Genomic DNA, 20,466 nt, shown 5'->3' on the forward strand with positions numbered 1-20,466 from the left:
TTCTGTTGGGCTCTGCCCGCACAGGTTCGAATCCTGTCGGCGACGTTCTTTTTCTAATTTTTGTAGATGGTAAATGATGATCTTACTCGGAACTGTTACGAAATTAATTCTGTGTTAAACCATAGTCGTCGTGGCCGAGTGGTTAAGGCGACAGATTAGAAATCTGTTGGGCTCTGCCCGCACGGGTTCGAAACCTGTTGGCTACGTTCTTTTCCTATTTTTTAAGACAAATAATGATCGTACTCGGAACGGTTACGAAATTAATTCATTGTTTGAACCAGAGTCGCCGTGGCCGAGTGGGAAAATTGCATGGAAACTAGACCAAGTAATAACTACATCGCCTCCAACTGTAGGGTACTAGGGTTTGCAGGTAAATGAAGTCAATGGTGAATTATGTTATTGGAAAGCGTTACAGTTACAACTTCTAAAAGATATATAATGCGTCAATGGTGAATTATGTTATTGGAAAGCGTTACAGTTACAACTTCTAAAAGATATATAATGCGTTTTATCTTTCATAATTTTAGGATTAGATCAAGCAGTTAAAGATCAGAGATGTGCGGATAACAGATTTAACGACACTAGCTCCTCATCTTGATGTGTTGGAAGTTTAACTTGAACTAGCAGGATCTTTTTATTCAAAATCTTATCATGCTACATGAAGCTTTTGAACGAGTAAGAAATCCGCCAGGTAGTGCGATATTTTGTTATCTTAGAAGAGTTCTACTATCTAATCAAATGTCTTCCCTTTTAATCAGCACCATTTTTGTTCTTCGTATGTAGACTGCACATAATAGTTGATTTCATATTTTATATTACAACTAAAGAACTGATTTTAAACTAAGTACAACTTCATATTAGATAACTCCAAATTTATATGTTCATATATTGTGAAATAATTTGCTCAAAACTGGGGAAACTATCTGGATGTCTGGTAATCCTAACTGTTTATGCTATGGCAGTGAATCGCATCAACATTGATCGATGGTCAAAATATTAAAAAGTGCATAAAAGTTACACAGTTATGGATATAATGCAACTTTCACCTGGAGAAGTAGAGTTATGATAATTGTTTATTTTTTAAGAAGGTGAAAAACATTCTATATTGTTATTATAGCCTATTCTGTTGATAAGGTCCTTGTGGAGTTGTAGACAATGTAGAATTCTAGAGGATCTGGTATTTGGCCTATTATCCCAACACCCAGGAAGCTCATGTAAGTCGTTCATACCACCAGTGTACGCTCTTGGATTTCATCAGTTAAAACAGTCAGTAACTCCATCTATAATGTAACACAACCTTTCCTCCAGCTTATTGGTGTGATCAATACACTTCGATTGACAGTTCAGTGACAACACTAACTTAAACATGTGGATGCAAGATATATCCAGGAAAATAATTGATCGTCAAGACAAGGTATAACATCAGAATTCATATTTGTTGTACTTGATGGTAAATATTTTTCAAACTCTAAGTAATGTATAATGTCTTGGAAGAGTGTCAATTTTATATCTGTGGACTGTATATACATGTTTTGTTCATATTCTAGATAGTAAGGTCATCCAGTTAATTACATTACATTTATTCACTTTTCAAACGCTCTTAATTGTTTTACCCATAGAATACTGTCATGAGAATATAAATGTTAATGATATTTAATATTTTGTATATATGTAAAGCTAAAGATAGGTTAAGATAACCACAGAATTTTGTAGATCTATATTTGGGGAACTATGTCGACTAGACAAAGTCAGCTTCATGAACCTGAAGAACCTCTGTCCAAGTCGATAACCAAACATGTGAAGCCGTTATTCAAATGTCTCGATAAAATATCAGAACTAAATTTTGATAATTGATATGGAATATCTTTCCAGCGATGATCATCGTTTATTGGAGGAGGCAATTTAACAACTGCAGTCAGGTTTAAAGATTATGTTTTAAATGTGTATTAGTCCACTGTGTTTGTCTGCATGTTTATGTGTTAGACTTGCTTGGTTGTAACATCAAACTGTAATTGACTGTTGGATTTCTGATAAAACTAAGATTCCGGATTTCCAATTCCAGGTTTATTTTATTAAAAACAAATTGGTACTTACACCGGGCCTATAATATTAAAATATCTTACTATATTTTACATGATTTTAGCTTCAATGAATAGATGAAACAGCAAAATGTGATCATTACAGAATTAAATGTAATTTTAAAAAAAATAACATTTTTACTGATTATGAACATTCTGATGACAATAGTAGTGATTTAAAAAAGTACTAACATGATTCAGATTATAATGTTACTCAAAATCGCTGTTCAAAAAATGTCTTACAGTACCATATTTTATTAAAAAACTCTTATCAACAGTTCTCCAAACAATTATTTAAAAAAAAAGAAAAATAATAATTGGAAAATAATAAAGTGGCAACCGTAAATGTAGAAATTTGTAGCTGTACCATTCAACACTTACGTAGTCTTTGTGAATTAGGTGCCTTCTTGAAAAAAAAGGATCCGTTAATTGGGTTAAGTTTTAAATAGATCACAACATACATACTTACGACGAAACAGATCACAACATACATACTTACCTCTATGTTGTAAGTAAATAAAGGTCCCAATCTGTACTTACATCTTTAAATAAATTCTATCAAATATTCACAAATTCAAAGATAAGCATTAGTTATGGTTCATATTATTATATTTATGTCTATTATGTGGTTAATTGGCTATAATAAATGAGCATAACCAAGTACCATCGTTTTAAAAATACACCAAGTTTGAAAGGGCATAGGTTCTCCGTGCAAGAAAAAATAACAATGTTTAACAACAGTTTTGCGGTATGTTTAAAAAATTACTTACTATTATAAGAAACAAACATAAAATTAACCGGATTCTCGGCACAGCAACACGCATCTGCTACTATTTAATTCTTCGTCTGCTACTGCATAATTCCCACTGCTACCGGCACTGCTACCCTTAAATATGATAAGCAAACACATGTTAATATTATTAACCAACTACCACTTTATTGTTGAAGTAACTCTAAAAACATTAACTCAGTAATGAAAGCCAAACCATTGTAAGAAAACAAGCCTTAGAAAAACTGAACTCTTTGTTCAGTCAGTGCTATTATTTACAAAGCTTTTTAGAAATCCATTTTGGAATGTTTTGCTGCGAAACCATTTTTTCAGTTTCATTAATTTTCTTGAACATAGTCCTTGTAAGTGAGTATAAATTACCATGCAAATTATTTGCTGGTACGATAAAGTTGGTGACAAGTCTTCAATCTCCATTGGCTGCTGGTGATCTTGAATATGATCTTGATCGACGAGGAGATGGAGTTGGACTGAAACGAAACAAGGTTTTAATATCAATGTAATATAAACATATTGTTATTTTGTTTTTAAAAAGGGAAATATATTATTCTATATGCGTGAGCTCTGAAATTTTGCCCAGACTTTTACAAGGGTCTGAATGTAGTGGTAGGATTTAGATGATATTGGTTAAGAACTTCCAGTTGATGTTGAACCCACAAAATATGAAGCAAATAGTTTATTGTTAGACAGATCACTACTACAATTTGTCTTTGCACCCAGAAAAATGTTAGGTGTGTTTAACACCATTCCTTTATTTTTTCAGGCTACACATAGAGCATTGGCATGAGTGTTTAGATATATCACAGAAATAATCACAAACCAACATTCTAACAACCATCCCAAACAACAAGGTATTTTATGATTCATGATCTCACCTGCGCCTCTCATGTGAAGGACTTCTTCTTCTTTCACGATCACGGGATCTGCTCCTTGATCTTGAAACACTTTGTGAATATTTCCTTCCTCGTGATCGGGAGCGTGATCGTGAATAACTCCTCCTGTAAATCAAACTTGTTGTAAATGTATAAGTAACAGTTCATCATCCTAAGACAAGAGAACGACAGTCTCATGGGTGATTTGTTTCATACACCGCATATCCATGAAGAACTTCTGCAACGAAATTTAAACATAACACTAAGATAATATTAACAATGGCATTTATTATGATGTCATACCTTCTCCTCCTCATCCCTCCTCCACCTCCTCCTCTCCTCCCAGAATCTCTCCTCTCCTCAGTAGGACGACCATATCGTGCCATGGCAACTCTCAGCACTCTCCCATCCATGGTCTTTCCATCCATACAATCCATCGCGTCTTCAGCGTCTCGTTTGTCGTAGAAACGAACGAAAGCAAATCCACGACTTTCTCGGGAATATCTATCAAGACAACAAGTGTGATCAGGCAAGAGGTAAGAAAAGTTTAACTGGTGCTTCATTTTTAGGCTTTTTCCCCTTATTTTTTGTTGCTTTTTTTGTAATATGCTGAGCTGAAACAACTGGTCCCCTTTTCAGATGCTAAGCAGTCAGCTAAAAGCTGCAATTCACTCATTCAATGTGCTGTCTTGTGCACTATTTAATAGGTGGTGTTTAACCGCAAATCAAGTGTTCTGTATGATTTAAACAAATAGAGCTTTTTCCCCATGATGACAGTATTAGTTTTTTTTATAAAACTTTGCTCAACAACAACTTAAAGTTTGCCAAACAAAAATGCGGAAGAACCTAAATCGGCATTGAAAACAAATAAGTTTCTATATAACATGCAACGCATGTCCAACCACAGTTCATAAGCACATGCCATACTCTGTAGACCAGCTACTACGTATATACAATGTATTATAAGTTTACCTGTCCCGTGGTATGTATACATCGCCGACGTCTCCGTATTTCTCAAACGATCGTTTTAATGTCTCCGGTGATGTTCTGTATGTTAAGTTATCTACTTTCAATGAAACCATGTTATCTAAACCAGGAGGGGGTCGTCCACCTCGCGACATTTTTACGTTTGTTTGCGATATTAGGAGACTTATGACGATAATTTAATCTGTATATAGCATGTGGGTAATTTGTATGATCGAAATAATAACGCAGTGCACAGTTTCACATACATTTTAACATTAGCAACCAATTACTTTGTAAAAAATAAGAATATCGGTACTTTTTTTACCTAAATCCTGATAAAAATAACAAATGTATAACGTACGTCTATTTATTATACAGAAAACTACGTTTTTTCTATAGATCACTAAGCAAGTGCGCAGTGTGTCAATGCGCATGCGCAGTTCTCCGAACTTTCCTATCGCATAGAAATCGTATACCAAAAACAATTTTAAAAATGGGGAGGGAAAATTTTCTTCACGTTTATAAGTTATTTGGTCGCTTAGTTCGCATTAGTATACTATTGAACAATTATTGTTGTAGTCAGACAAATTGTGGTAAAAAGAATACTGTCTTAATAAAAACATTTTATAATAGGAGTGTTTTAATAAGTCTGACCAAATACTACGGCAGTTGTAAGCCATCGAGAACAACGTAGGGTAAGAATATCTTTCTATGATTGCAGAATGAAGAGATGATCAGTAAGTAGCACGTCAAGTTTTGTACTATGCGTGTAGTTGATAGAGTAGGGTGGGGGAAGATGGGACACTTTTTTATTCTATTTTCTCGTTCACTTTGGTGGTAATCAAATAACATTGAAAAAGTTGAATATATCCTTACGACTCCCACAGACCGTTGTTAATTGTTTAAAACACTATCAATATATTTAGATATTATGTGCCAAAGGCGCCCCATCTTCCCCTACCCTGCTATGTTCATTCGATAGCAATAACAAAAAAATAAAATTAATGATCGCAAACAGATAGGAATTTAATGCAAAACTATAGTCGTTATCAAACGCTAATGGTAAAATAACGAAAGTGATAAACCTTAATAAAACAAAGAAAAGGTCGGACAACCTATTTAATATTATCTTTTATGTATCCCGTGGTTTCAGTTCATGAATAATAGATCCCTCCACCCTTTTCGTACAAACCATCGCATACAGTTTCCAGATGAAACGCATCATGCGTTAACTTGTCAGCCACACTTAATAAACTTTTGGTAGAAGTCTATTCTTCATAAACAGGATCCAGCTGTTTCCTTTATAGCATGAACAAGCTACTACAGCAGGGCGAATTTTATAGGAGCTTGTGTATTAGACTCTATTACTTTAATATTTTTATTTAATTCAGACGCGGGCAATACATTATGATAGGCCAATACAAGTGAAACTGAAGTTATCTTAAGCATAGTAGTAGCATTGGAATAAATCGAAATGGTGGCAATTGCAAGCACAACCCATACTGGTAAGTTGAAACGACTTGCTGACAACGAATTATCGTCTTTGTAATTTGTGTTGTTTAAAAAAATTCAAACTGGCTTTATTTAAGTTGTGATAGAATGCATTCGTACGATATGCGATATAGTCCGGTTAGGGTAAGATAGAACATATTTTCACTTTCTTCTTTCTTCCTATTTTGTAGTAAACAAAGGAAATTTAACGAATTTTATGACTGTATCCTCACGACCCTAAAAGGACGTTGTTAATTGTTTAAAACACGATAAGGAAATATGAGATTTGGTGCTACCGGTACCTCATCTTACCAATAACGTACGCCCACACATATACACCGTATATACATGTATTGATTCACATCATTTATTTCTACTGAGGGCCAAAGTATATAAATTATTCATGACAGGATTACTATAGGCCGTCTTTCAACAATTCAATGATAATAAAGGGCTTATTTTACATATATTTTATTATAGAACGTACTCCGTTACACTATACCACATAATATCTAAATATTAGCACATAATATCTAAATACCCTGATCGTGTTTTTAACAACGGGCTATGGGATTGTTTTTTTATTTTATTTTTAATGTTTTTTGTTTACAACCAAATGGGACGAAAATCTTCGCCCACCCTACTATACTTTATTATAGAACGTACTGCTTTACATAACCTATGCCGCACTATACCTTAATTATCCTCTTCCTGTAGTTTCAACAGCAGCTGTGATATTCCTAAGCGTGATTGTTGGGATAACAGCATTCCTCGTCGTCTTTTATATGTTCTTCACAAAGAAGGCGTGTTTCAAAAACTGCGGCGGCTGCGATGGGTTGCTGGAACCAGGACGATACTCGGGAGACGAGGCTTTAGGTGAGAATAAGGAGTGTCTTGTTATACACCAAGCACACATTACTCATTCAAACGCCTGTGGTATATAAATATACACACCATACTTACGACCAAGTTTTAACATAGGTGTCTTTTACACATTATTCTCAGTGTCGGGTTATGATATTTGTAACTTCTTACGCGTTGTATTTGAAGATAGATGTTTTGAAGCGTTTTTTATTCGCACAGTCGTGCTCCATAAATCAAATAAAAATCCTAATATGATTTACATCACATGTATTACCCGAACAAAAAGCAGTTTGTTTTTTGATACCATATATACCACCACACGAATAACACTGTGCTTTCGGGGGTAAGCGTATACACTTTATCGTTACGATTGAACGCTTATAATAACGTGTATACCGGTGTATCTGACATACTGTGGTTGATCGTGTGAAGGGAAGTAGTTGTTTATATGCCCCGCAGTGCAGACGGGATGTGACTGCAATGAACTGTCAATCATCGACTTTTATTTCTTGTGCAAATTATATGAGCATGTACATTGGCAGAGATTGTATATTTTGTATGTAGCAATAATGAGTGTCCTATACTTATCAAGTGCCTCTCATGTAGAGTCACTATTTAAGAGCAGGCGATGTTAAGGTTATTCGGGGCTGAGTTTCTAACCAGAGCCTTCAAAACTGAAAGTTTTTTTTTCAGATAAGAAGGCAATAAAAATAGTTGCAATCTACATTTAATAAGCCCTGCGTCGGTAAGCGCAGCGTTTATTAAGATTCTGATGCAGTATTCCGGTTCGTACCGATTTAGGTCAATCTTTGGCTGCAAGCTACAGACCAAACTAGTTGTCCAAATGTAGTTAATAAGCATACATAATCTGACAGTAGATATGTGGGATGGGAAAGACGGGACACCTTTAGCCTACACTATCAAAATATCCTGATCGTGTTTTAATCAACCAACAACGATCTATAGAAGTCGTAAGAATACGGTTTTATAATTCTTTGATTGTTCTTTGTTTACTACTATATGAGACAAGCAAATACAACGAAAATTGTCCTAATTTACCCCACCCTACTATATAACTTGTAGCAAAACCAGATTCAAGAAATGTTGTATTTGTTAGATAATTTCAATACCATAACGACTAGCTACTAATCAAGATCTGTATAACGTTTTTCAGCCGATAAAAACAAGAAACAACCAACCGAAACTTTATGTATATACAACTTAAATTTATTATTGTTTCTATGTTTTAAGCATTTTCAAGTTCCCCGATGACGTCGTAAGAGGGAAAATTCCCTTCAGGGTTTTATCAATATTAGTTTTATCGTAAGCCAGAATGAAATATGAAGATTCGTAAATTTTAGTTGATAAATTTGTGTTTGAGGATTGCGTATGTAACCGATGATATACGATGGCGATATTTAACGAATACGAGTGTTATTTATAATTTGATAAACGTCCTTACGAGCTATATTGTTTACGATAAGCCGCTTATTTACTACATACGCTGCGTATCGCAGTAAGATATGTAATACGAAACACGATGTTATTGAAAAGTTATTTAATTGCGGTCTAGCATGAGGGGTTAATGTAATCTTGTAATATATTACTATATATTCGTTATATTTGTTAGTTATTGTATGTATTTATTCTTTTGTAGATAAGGTATAATTTTAGAGGCGTTTTCACGTCAGAGAATTTGTGTATTGAAATAAATATTGTTGAAATTTAACAAATTCATGAATTAGTAATAAATCTTATAACATCTTGGTATATATATATATAACTTAGTACTTAGATATAGCGGGAACTCATATTGTGGTTGTTTGATGTCATGCTACAATTGTATTGTAAGGTGTAATTACCCAACACAAGTATAATAACTTGGTTATATTCAATTATGTTATAGCAACCTTTGTAATTGAGAGTAATCATGTTTTATTGATGTCCGTAAAGCGTGGATACGTTGGGTATGAATGAAAACATCAATATAACTTTCTATGTTTAGTTTGTTGCAGGTTTCGTTGTAATTTTGACCTATTTGTTATATGAATATATATATGAAACATTGCTTGTTGACTAGCCTATAGTTGTATTTAAGATTTATTTTGCTAATTGTAAACAGTTCAAAGCAAACGGTTTTGTATTAATGTTATTATTATAGAGTGGATTTTTGTTTGGATGCATAAAAGACTAATTTAAATTCAAATGTGTACTGTGTAAAAAATGTGGGTTCAAAAGGTCACCAAGAGGTCAAACCAAGGTCGCATATTTATGTGAATAATGTCAACAGCGATGTGTTGTTTTCATGGTTTGTTCGCCCACATGGGGTCAGGAGGGTCGTCGTTCTCACGCGATGTCGTTGCCGTTTTAAAAACTGACAGAGCAGCAAAGAATCGGAAACAAACCGTTTCTGTGAGTTCTGATGACAGTTTAAACGATCCGGATGAAATTGTTGAAAACTGGAACGATTCTTCATCTAAACCTCGCCTGTCAATCACCGCTGATGCGGATGAGAAGAAAGAAGCTCCGAGATTCGCTCGAGTCTCAACGAGGATCAAAAACTCGATGCGAGCTATTAGAAGCAGTTTGTCAGATTTAAGAGCTTCGACTACGAGTATCAATACTAACAATAATAATAGTAAGACAAAGGGTTACGGTTTTTATTTATAAAGTGTACTCAAGCACAAATAGTGTATGAGTAAGAACTACATAATAGGACTTTAACCCTATTAATAGCCGAGTCAAACCTCAAAGAAGTTTGTACGCACTTGAAAAAAAACACATCTTGATGGTTGTTTATGCGTTTAGATCGTTTGCAATTTTCTGAAGTCACAAAAAAGTTATTGAAAAGTTAGATACATAAATTAACTGTTTGTCTTGTTTTTCATTTAAAACTCACATCATTTTTGTTCAATTGTTAATGACAATCAACCTTACTATGATGAAACAATGGGTTTTATTTGGCAGCGAAATCGTTTGATGATTCTGACAGCGATTCATCTGATGACAGCGAAGAGGAAACGATGAGACAGATGAGGAAAACCGTTCGCCGTTCGTCAGCGAGGAAAAATAATGGAAGTTCATCAGGTAGATTGAATGGATGGATGATTGAATGTAACTTATGCTTGTGTGTTTGGGAAAATATCAGTTGTTTTTTTATCAAATCGGGTGTTCTGTATCATATACCTTGTGCTTCTACAAGTTACCACATATGTAACTTAAAAAAAGAGAGTTTCTTAAACCAGTGTTTTCTCCCACACAGTAAGACTTTGTTAAAGCTATTTTAGTCTTATACGATCTTTGAAATTTTCTTGAAATAACTAATATATTTGTACAATAAATGATTGGGACAGGAGAATATGCCAACTCTAGCCTAAAAAGCGTGTTACACCTAAAGATCTTACCCACGTAAAACACATTATATACTTGGGAGAAAAAGAAACAAAATAAACTCTGGTTTGTTTCAAAATGTTTCGTAACAAAGTCCAAAATCTGTCTTTTATTTAATGTTTTATTAATATCCAACTATCCTTTAAAATGGGTTTGTTCATTTCATACTGAAGTCTCCACCCACGTATAAGGAATGTTCAAATAGTTTCATGTTTACTCAGACATCGAAACCTCAACGTTCAATAAAAAGTTTTAAACAAACCTTGTTGACCAAGATGAAAAGTAAACAAAACACCCATCTGGATAAAACTTTTGCTACCTGGCGTAGTTTCGTTTTATAAATAAAATACTTTATGGAGAATTTGATAAGGAGAATTATTTTTAATTAGAAATATTTTAGTTTTTCTTGTTTAGGTTTTAGTTGATTTAAAAAAAATATGTAGATTACTGCTTTCATGTTTTGTGTACATTTTGAATAATATTTTAAAGATCATATTTCAGTTAATTAAATCATATGTTTTTTATTGTATGGCTTAATACATAAGATTACATGTGTGTTGTTTAACTAAATATTAATAATTTTAATAATAAATATTAAATAAGCATTTGTTATTATTTATTAATGCTTTGTATATTATTAGAATTTCAATTCATTACAAACATAAACTTATTTAAAGCTATTTAAAAATATAGTGTTTTTTAGATATTATAGATGATCAGCAGCCTTCAACTTCCAACATAGACACAACATTAAACACCAACCCTTCTACCCCATCAAGTGGTGAAAAACAAAGTAAGATGTTTAAATATTTTTTAATAATAAATATATAATATATTTAATATTCCCTAGTTTTGGAAACCATCAATTTCTTTAATGTATCAAGATATTCTTTTGTTTCATAGTTTCTTTAGTACACAATGCTGGTGAATTAATACATTATTTCTATGTTTTTTAAAGTGAACGAACAACAAACAGTTATGGATGGGACTTCCCCCAATGAAGCACCAAAACAGGTTGGATATATTTAATAAGTGATTTTGTTTTTATACATGTTTTTGTGACTATAAATTTTGGTAAAACAAACCTAAATCATGGTAATTCAAAAAACTTACCGTTGGTTTTCTGTCAAAACAGGAATAGGAAATATTGGATTCATTATGTGCTTTTAATATCTGTCTTACCCCACATTACTGTATCAGTATTTTCATGCAATATCTTTATTCTTGCATAAACAGATGGAGAGCCCTGCATCCCATGTTTCAACCAATGATGGCAAGGAATGGAACATCGATGATTCGGAAAGTGTTTACAGTCGAGAACTCTCATCTTCTCTTATGGAGGTAAACATCATTGTGATGTAGATCTTGTCTATTATCACATTTTTTATTGTATTTTTGTGGGTGAGGTCCTACATGGTGTCAAATCATACGGCCCGAGATCTAGGGCAGGGTTGGTGAATTACCCCGCACCCAGGGTGGCAACAGCTCACAACTAGTTTGGGGGAATGTCCCTTAATTGTCTTTAGGACACCACACTCATTACGACATCACAATACGTTCAGGAGGATGAAGTTGCCGTAGCGATCGCAGCTAAACCTTCACCACTAGATGGCGATAGTGTTGATATTTCAATGGAAGACACAACTCCGATATCAGCGTGTGGAGTCATTGATATTGCCGTTCAATATTCAATATCGGATCGCAAACTTCAAATCACGATCATCGAAGCCAAGGAGTTGCCATCCAAGGATAGAGGAGGGGCAAGCATTATACAGGTTGGGGAACATTACTTTATATTTATAACTTTATTTTTCTTGGTAACATTTCTTGATATTTAATTTAATTTTGACGTTTTTTTTATGTTAAATTATAAACTATTAAATGGCCAAGTAATTTTTTTTTGACAATGCCTTTTAATTTTTAACGACTTACTTTTGGTTGCTAATTTTTTTATCTGTATAAGTAAACCTAAGTATAATTTAATGTCAATGTTATTCAATATCTTACATACCTTTTTACCACCTTGCTAAAGGTACAGTCATTACATTGATTTGAATTATATACACAATGAATGTAATTTTATACACCACCAAAGCGAACTAATGTACCACCAATTCACCTCATGTCATCACTCACCAGGTTCGAGCTGTTATGTTACCAGCGAAGAGGAAACGATACAAGACAAAGGTCCAGCACATCAACTCTTCAAGGTTCGCTGAAACTTTTAAAGTTTCACAAGTTTCCCCCGAAGAACTTAGAAGACTTGGGTTGAGGGTTCGTTTGTATGGGATAGGGAAGGTAGGATATGAATACATATGTTTATGTTTGAGTACTAGTGATCTAGACGCAGCATGCTAGTGAAAATGCACTTTGGTAAAGTTATATATAGCATATTTAGAAAGTGCATAATTAGAAAGTGTTTTAACAATTTCAAATTCTAATAAACAGAATATGTAATTAAAAAACGTTTAAAACAGTGCAGTTACATTGATCATACATTTAAAAAAAATAGTTTAAACATATAATATAAAAATTAAAAAATAAAATATATTTAGCTATTTTCGTTTCAACTAACAGTATCTGTTGTTAAAGGTACGGGATCGTTTGATTGGTGAAGCTACCGTGAGATTCGACGAATTAAATCTCATCAGAGACCCTCAGTTGACGGTGACTTTACAACTTGAACCAAGGACAGATGTTAATGTAGGTTCACTGGTTTCAACACTTTGTTAAATTAAGCCAGATTAATATTAATATCACAACACCTTACATGAATTGAACACAGATTTTCTAGTCAGTTTTTTTTATATATTTCTGTTTAAAATTAGAACCAGTAATATACAAAACGTTTATGTATAAGACTATGTGATAAGGCATTTGTGAGAATTAATCTATGTTTGTCATTTTGTGACCACATCTTAGTTACAGCTGTACACTGTGAACTGTGGTTGAAATATATTTAAAACAACTGTTTTAATACCAACATATATGTTTTAATCCAAACATACTTGATGTTATTTATAAGCGAGGAGATCAACTTGATGTGACAGGATCGCAAGGTTACATCGACACATCATCAGTTGCAACACTCGCACATGGAGGTAGTCTACCAGAGTTATTGTTGTCTTTGTCGTATAATGAGATGACTGGCAGGTTGTGTGTTGAGGTCGTGAAAGGTTCACACTTCAGGAACTTGGCAATGAGCAAGCCACCTGGTAAATATAGCTTTCTTAGGTTAATTATGCATGAGCTGTTGATTTGTATGTGTTGGTTGTTTTAAAACAGCGTAAGTTTTTAACCCATAGTTCAGATACCTTTTTGGTTGAAAATTTGTTTACCTTTTGATGCTGTTTACCTTTTTTCTCTACAACCTGTCTTAAGATAAATAGTTTGTTAGTACAGGATTGTTTAATATTTTAATTGAGAGATTTTTATTCTCTTTATACAAAAGGCTTAGTGTCCACAATGTTCAATGCTAAATATATTTTGTAAAGTGTAGGGATTTCTTCAAATAGAAAAACAATATTTTTCGCTCAATTTATAAAAACTCCAGCACAAACAAACTCATATTTATTAACTTAACAAAGTTTTATTCAATAGATACATTTGTGAAGTTAGTTTTGTTGAATTCTTCGTGCCAAGAAATGGCTCAAAGCAAAACAACAATCCGTCGATCACAACCTAACCCTGTGTTTAAGGAACCTTTCTATTTTCAAGTAATTTATTTATTTATAAACAATAACAACCCTACTGTGGTTAATGTGCTGCAACATATACCAATTTCCAATATCATTTAAAAACTATAACAGTAAATCCATGCTTGAAGCCCAGTCCACCGCTACATAAGCAAATAAATTTGGGAAGCCCTGCGGTATAAATGTAAACCTGTATTTATATCAGGTTGCGCTGTTCCAACTTGTAGAAGTTTCACTCATGGTGAGTGTTTATTCATCGAAAACAATCAAGAAGAAAGAAATGTTAGGATGGATATCACTTGGTCAGAACAGCAGCAGTGAAGCAGATGAGCAACACTGGCTTGAAATGAAAGAAGCGAAGGGCAACACTGTTAGCAGATGGCATACTCTCATTGAATCTTAACCTTTTTACCTTTTATTGCACAAATACTGAAGCCTTGTATCTTAAGATTATTTTATATAAACAGTTTTAATGTTTTATTTATCTGGCAGGATGTGGCTGTTACATTACATGCAGCATGTTTGGAACTGCCACCTCAATAAAACTATTTCTTTTTCTTTTATTATTGTACAAATTGCACAAGATACCGATTGAACAGACGATCAAAAGTGGATTTTACAAATAAAATAATCTCATCGTGGCAAATCTCTTATGGCATCAAATATAACGTGATCATAATTCATCCTTGGAATTTTGATTGATCTTCTTAGCTTGGTGGGCTGGGGATAAAGATGATTGTTCTTTAGATTGTTTGTTTCAAGTATTTATGTAAACATAGTGTACTTTATGCTTACTGTCCAGTTTTAACATGGGTGTCATACTATACACCTTACATACATGGTGTATTCATACACGTTATGCTCACTGTCGAGTTATAACATGGGTGTCTTCTTATACACCAGACACACATGATGTATTCATACACCTTTTGCTCACTGTCCAGTTTTAACATGTGTTTCTCCTCATACACCAGACATACATGGTGTATTCATACATATCTTGCTTACTGTCGACTTATAACATGGTGGTCTTTCCATATACCAGACACGCATGGTGTATTCATAAACCTGTTGCTCACTGCCGACTTATAACATGAGTGACTCATCAAAACTGTACCTGTAACATCTGCAAGCAAACTGTCTTGGAATCTTTCCAAAACCTTCTCCATATTTCCCTTTACTTCAGCCACTGTGCATCGACCGTCATTGTCCGAATCCAAAGTCTCAAAGATCCATTGAGCCCCGGCCATCGAACCCTCGTGTGAATGATATTTCTCCATGAAACTTTCTTTCGATAATTCAAGAGAACTCAGAATAGTTTTCCTGGAAAAAAACAAACACATTAATTGTTGGTAAATTGTTTATTACTTTACACAAGTATTCTATTTAAAAGACATGATAAAATTTATATTAGCACTATTGTATGTGTATTAATAATGTTATATTATATTCAAGTTATAATGTATTAGCAATGCTTAGTTATTACACATTTACATTCTTTTACATTCATTCATTTTTGCCAAATATTCATTCAAATCACATTTAGCCATTTATATAAAGACACTGCTTTTGTTTTAGATTATTTTCCAATACATCTTATTTATGTTAACTTATTAGTCAGTAGTTTTAACTAAATGTTAAATTTTGTGAAAATTGTTTAAATTATTCTATTTTAAACTTACCTAACAAGATTGGGATGAAGATGTAAGAATTCATATTGATCGGTATTAGCAGGATCGGGATCTTTTATATCCGATATTTTCTTCAGTGTGTCTACTGTCATATCCTCAAGTTGACTACAATCATAATATCCAATATTATCAGGATCAATGAGGTCCATGATCTGAAATGTGATTGGTTGGTTTAAATTTAAATCAACCAATGTGAACGCAGAAATTTCAAGTAAAATATCTTGGTTGAATATGATTACACTATAGTTTAATTACAGCTATCTTAATTTGTTTTCCGGTATAAATTTTAGACTAATCTCTGGTAAATATATACTTTCTGGCCCTAAATGGATCATTAAAATATCTGTAACAAAATTTTCTGAAAGTGTGAAATTTTATTTCTTGCAGACATAACATTTTATGTTTTTAAACATAAACCAACAATTATTTTAAATTCCATTTAAATATTCACCGCTTTAGCTCTTTGCTTCATAATCTCGATATTTTCATCAGGAATCTCGTATTCATCTGCATCCACCTTGAGTGTTCCTTTGTAAGCTTCTTCCTCCACATCCAACCCAGATATCATGTCTTCCTCGAACATCTCAAGTGTTAGTTTCCCCTCTGCATGTTTGCACTTCATCTCAAGCTCATCTCTGATCATGATTATTGTAAAGAAAAATTTTTATCATCATTACTATTGTGAATATTACCTTCATGATTGTGATCTTCATGATTATCTGTTATTATGATCATGATTTTCATGGACATTAAATTTAATGATCATGAATTTTGTGAACATTAATTTCATGGGTTGGCTATTTGTTTTCATGATTATTAGTTTTCATTAACATTAATTTTTATGATTGTTTAATTTTTTCATTGTGATTTACTTAATTTTTTTCATAAAATTCAAAAAGGTGTAGAGAAATAATAGTATAACATAATTACGCAAAATTTCACTTTAACCAGAAGAGCAATTTACGTATAAATTCTCACTTTAACTCAAATGGATCTGCATTTCCCATAGTTTGAGCCTCAAACCCGTCGTATGTCCACACCATCGGTACCTCACTTAACAACTCTGAAGGAGGAACTCCCTCCTTGGGGCAGCCTTTGGGATTAAAATCATTCAAGCGCGAAAACAAGATGCTCACAGCCAAGTTTTTCGCTCCGTAGGATCGAACCTGGTGCCAATGTCCTGTGATTGGTAAGATTGGTACGTTATATAGGTGCCCAAATTTTTGTTATCTAGTACTACAATATATATTTCAATATGTCCTACATAGTATATTACTGAAGTTATACATTGTTTAACTTGTATTTCGGTCACATAGGCCCACAATAGCAGCATCAAACCTTGAACCTCTACCCTCTTGGTTTAACCCAAACCACTATCCAACAATAATAAACATGAAGTTGCCTCCAAAAACATCTTCAGCAAATCCCATCAACAAATATTAACCTTTAGGAAGAAACAGACAATCTCCTGCAGATACATTCGCGTAATACCACGGTACTTCTTTGAATTCCGGAAATTCTATCAAATCAACTTTGTTCACATTGATTAGTGTGTACCCGCCATATGGTGAACCTGTAATTATATGATTTTGATGTTCAATCAGAAATAGTAAGTCAATGACTCAATGGTATCATTATCGAGCAGGTAACACGGTATCTTTTGGTTCTGATGGAAACCCCTAACAAATGTGCCATCGAAAAATCTACCAAACGTAATTTTCCAGATACCAATTATTTGATAATACATTTCAACATATTATAAACAAATGCACTTTCGGAAATAATTTCTTCCAAAAATACAAAATACAAATTTTAAACTCAAATCATAGAGTATTATAACATCATAAAAGAAACAACGAACCACTTTCTACAGCAACAGGCAGAAGGTCCTGATGCACAGGGTCAATCAGAATCCAATCTTTTGTTCCGTTCAAAAGACAATTGAATGCATTGTCTGCATCTCTGTTTTGTTCAACAAAGGATTTTAATCATTAAATAGTTTATTACATTTATTTGTTATTGTTATTTTGCTCCTCAAAAAACAGGATTTTTTAAAAATCTGAGTCTTTTACTGGTCTTCTTTTATTTTTAAAGCATTTAGTTACTTTACGCAATGCCAACCTGTGCAACAAACTCTTTGTGTTTCCTGAACTCATCCAAATATTTGCTTCCAGAATTCTTTCCCGGAATGAACCACATAAGATTGGTTGGGGGACTGTTACTTCTTCTGAGAGTGGGTCAGGTAACTGTGACACCATGTACTTGTCATGCTCAATATAGGTGTCAAGGAATCGTCGCATGGAGTCTTGACCCATACCACGGTCACCCTCAGGTTTGAAGTCTTTTTCATATTTGCTTTCAAGTTTCACCTGTAAATAAATGAGTTTTTGTAAAAAAACATTAGAATCTTGAAAAAGGCTTGCCAAAAACACCCACAGTCTAGCATGGTAGCAGCATTGAACTCTGTATGCTCATTTACAAGGTTATAACCTTCAGGCCTATTAAAATTTTTAACCAAATCTGGGGTACACTGTTTGAATGTTGTAAATGTAATAAACTTTGGCTCTGCTTGTTTGTATAGACACTTTGCAGAAAAATTGTTTATGGTACAAAGCCTTGGTGCGGTAAACTGTAATGACACCCCTATTTTAAAAATTGTTTTAACATGTTATGCCAGCACCTCTATTGTTACACCTATGAAACTAATAATACTGTAAATAATTACCCTCAAATCCCCATAGTTTTCTTTCATGTATTCATCTGTCCATTTCAGCCTTGCAGGCATATCCAATGCAATTCCCTTCAACAAGACTGGTTTGCCCAAACTACAATAATCCTCCCAGAACTTTTGTGGGGTGGGAACTTCAGCTGAGTTTAAATGAAAAAGTTAGCTTGAAGAGTTGAAGGTAATTTGATACAATTATTTGAAAGTGCACTTTATAAAATGATGGAATTAAACTTCCAAAAATATTATTATCGTTGGACTGAGTGATAATTCTCAGCACTATTGCAAAGTGGTTAGACCCTCTAGCCCAGAGGTTACAGGTTCGAGGTGCAGTGATGCTACCATTTTAAGTGAATGTGTTCTTAAGCAAGACACTTAACTGCAATTCACCCAACTAATAGGTCCATTATAGTTTATCTGAATTGTCAGCCATATATTAGTTTCAATACATTATTGGTTATTTCCAAAATCTACACAAAAATGGTCACAAAATATATTTAACAATGCAGTAGAAACATACAAATACACAGTATTAGTTACATTATATAAACTAAACAGTAAATTTCTTACTTAAAACATCAATGTGGCCTTCAGCTGGTCTATGAAAGCCCAACCACTCATTATGACCACGTGGAACACTCTCTACACTTAGTGCAACTTGCACATAAATACAAACACCAACAATATAAAACAACATCATATAATTGAGTCTGAAAGTATAAGAAATAATCAATTGTTTAAACTAAATGTATCAGAACTAATTTAACAAAGATGTTTTTTATACAACAACCTATAAATAAATAGTATCTTATTGCAAAACAAACCGTTCAATAATGCTAAACTCAACATAAAACATTTCCGACAATGTGACAAGCTTTTCATCATGGGAAATTCATTTTTGGGGGAATTCCACATTTTACTTTCGTCAAACAATGAATATTGCTTACGCATGGTTTACTTTGAGTCTACATTAAAGACCTTCACAACTTTAAAGTAAAACCATTATGTTTGAAAACCAATAAAACCAATTTTTTTTTTCTTAACTTCATTTAGCAATGACAACTACGGTCTTAACTTTCCGTATTTAACGATAAACTGAATTACTGAAAGCATAATGTGGAGCTCGTAGCTTTCTATTTAAAACGAAAGTAACATCCAGTATAAAACGCAAGCTTAGTCCAATGGCCCCAACTTTGTTTAATCACTTAGATTATCCTACACAGAATCTTAACGATTGTTTGAACTACGTTCGAACCAACAAGAGCTGTCTAAGTTTGTCGAGTCTGATAAAACTCACGTTCGCTCCATACACATCAACCAAGCATTACGTTTTACATTTCCGTACACTGCAGTATATGTAACAAACTAATTGCCACAAACTACATGTATCTCGAAGGTTATCAGCTGTTGATAGATTACATAATTCTGTAACGCTTTTACTGAAGTATATTTTACACATGGCGTGTTTTAACGACTGCTGTCATTTTGTTGCTAATTCCCTCGCTATAATCCTTGTGTTCAAACAAAAAGCAATAATAAATTTACCCGTTCGTATATGAACAATGAAACATCTAACTCAATCTTCGTATATAAGGAGACAGCTTCTAAGTAACTTACAGCCTCTGTCTTACTAGCAAGCCTAATTCGCTGAGAAGAATAATCCTAAACCGAAGCAGATGCCAGTGCAACAACGGAAAGCAATTGGGGATTTAGGAAATCCTGTTTGCATAGCATGAGGCACGACGTCAAATGTTCCACGCATACCAATATATTCCATTCTTAAACGAATTAAAAAAATTAGGTCGTATTTTTATACACGCACTAACATAGTGATACTGGGGTAAGATGGGACATGTTTTTTTTCTCCTTTATTGTCCCATTTAGTAGTAAACAAAGAATACTTACAG

The 20,466-nt window shown here is 33.5% G+C and overlaps 3 protein-coding genes, 1 long non-coding RNA gene and 1 other non-coding gene across 12 annotated transcripts; 3 read left to right on the forward strand and 2 right to left on the reverse strand.

Moving 5' to 3' along the window:
- The first annotated feature begins 124 nt into the window (after positions 1 to 124).
- trnas-aga lies at positions 125 to 206 on the forward strand. The gene has a single exon. It is a non-coding gene; the product is annotated as a tRNA-Ser (tRNA).
- On the forward strand, positions 177 to 3,643 carry LOC113474924. 2 transcript variants are annotated; one of them, XR_003396642.1, is made up of 6 exons: positions 177 to 370; positions 534 to 691; positions 1,135 to 1,214; positions 1,309 to 1,414; positions 1,714 to 3,364; positions 3,629 to 3,643. It is a non-coding gene; the product is annotated as an uncharacterized LOC113474924 (long non-coding RNA). The 2 variants fall into 2 exon arrangements; XR_003396643.1 differs by having other exon boundaries at positions 356 to 370; positions 528 to 691.
- On the reverse strand, positions 2,057 to 4,927 carry LOC100178093 (serine/arginine-rich splicing factor 2-like). Of its 3 annotated transcripts, XR_001975111.2 has the most exons (6): positions 4,710 to 4,927; positions 4,041 to 4,241; positions 3,741 to 3,863; positions 3,229 to 3,335; positions 2,849 to 2,964; positions 2,057 to 2,633 (listed from the first exon to the last, which is right to left on the reverse strand). XR_001975111.2 is itself a non-coding variant. In XM_004226965.4 (5 exons), the coding sequence occupies exons 1-4, from the start codon at positions 4,856 to 4,858 to the stop codon at positions 3,272 to 3,274; spliced, it is 537 nt and encodes a 178-aa protein (XP_004227013.1). In that variant the 5' UTR covers positions 4,859 to 4,927; the 3' UTR covers positions 2,204 to 2,964; positions 3,229 to 3,271. The 3 variants fall into 3 exon arrangements, 2 of the variants coding, with proteins under 2 accessions (XP_004227013.1, XP_002129926.1); XM_004226965.4 differs by having other exon boundaries at positions 2,204 to 2,964; XM_002129890.4 differs by lacking the exons at positions 2,057 to 2,633; positions 2,849 to 2,964 and having other exon boundaries at positions 2,990 to 3,335.
- A 1,167-nt stretch (positions 4,928 to 6,094) lies between these two features.
- LOC100181713 (synaptotagmin-16-like) lies at positions 6,095 to 14,784 on the forward strand. 3 transcript variants are annotated; one of them, XM_004226964.4, is made up of 12 exons: positions 6,095 to 6,208; positions 6,912 to 7,070; positions 10,026 to 10,145; positions 11,152 to 11,241; positions 11,407 to 11,462; positions 11,685 to 11,789; positions 12,011 to 12,223; positions 12,588 to 12,746; positions 13,041 to 13,151; positions 13,474 to 13,663; positions 14,049 to 14,164; positions 14,349 to 14,784. In XM_004226964.4, exons 1-12 carry the CDS (start codon positions 6,178 to 6,180, stop codon positions 14,544 to 14,546), a joined length of 1,548 nt encoding a protein of 515 aa, XP_004227012.1. In that variant the 5' UTR covers positions 6,095 to 6,177; the 3' UTR covers positions 14,547 to 14,784. The 3 variants fall into 3 exon arrangements, with proteins under 3 accessions (XP_004227012.1, XP_026693769.1, XP_026693770.1); XM_026837968.1 differs by lacking the exons at positions 6,095 to 6,208; positions 6,912 to 7,070 and adding an exon at positions 9,218 to 9,696; XM_026837969.1 differs by lacking the exons at positions 6,095 to 6,208; positions 6,912 to 7,070; positions 14,049 to 14,164 and adding an exon at positions 9,218 to 9,696.
- Positions 14,607 to 20,123, reverse strand: mina53-like1 (Myc-induced nuclear antigen with a molecular mass of 53 kDa-like 1). Of its 3 annotated transcripts, none has more exon segments than NM_001032656.1 (10): positions 14,607 to 14,863; positions 15,261 to 15,466; positions 15,826 to 15,986; positions 16,286 to 16,469; positions 16,813 to 17,014; positions 17,279 to 17,407; positions 17,696 to 17,796; positions 17,956 to 18,203; positions 18,560 to 18,702; positions 19,130 to 19,255. In NM_001032656.1, coding segments are annotated over 9 exon segments (1,338 nt in total). In that variant the 5' UTR covers positions 18,620 to 18,702; positions 19,130 to 19,255; the 3' UTR covers positions 14,607 to 14,816.
- Between the last annotated feature and the right edge of the window lie 343 nt (positions 20,124 to 20,466).

The sequence above is a fragment of the Ciona intestinalis genome, unplaced genomic scaffold (genome assembly GCF_000224145.3).
Source record: "Ciona intestinalis unplaced genomic scaffold, KH HT000041.2, whole genome shotgun sequence".
NCBI classification, from domain to species: domain Eukaryota; kingdom Metazoa; phylum Chordata; class Ascidiacea; order Phlebobranchia; family Cionidae; genus Ciona; species Ciona intestinalis.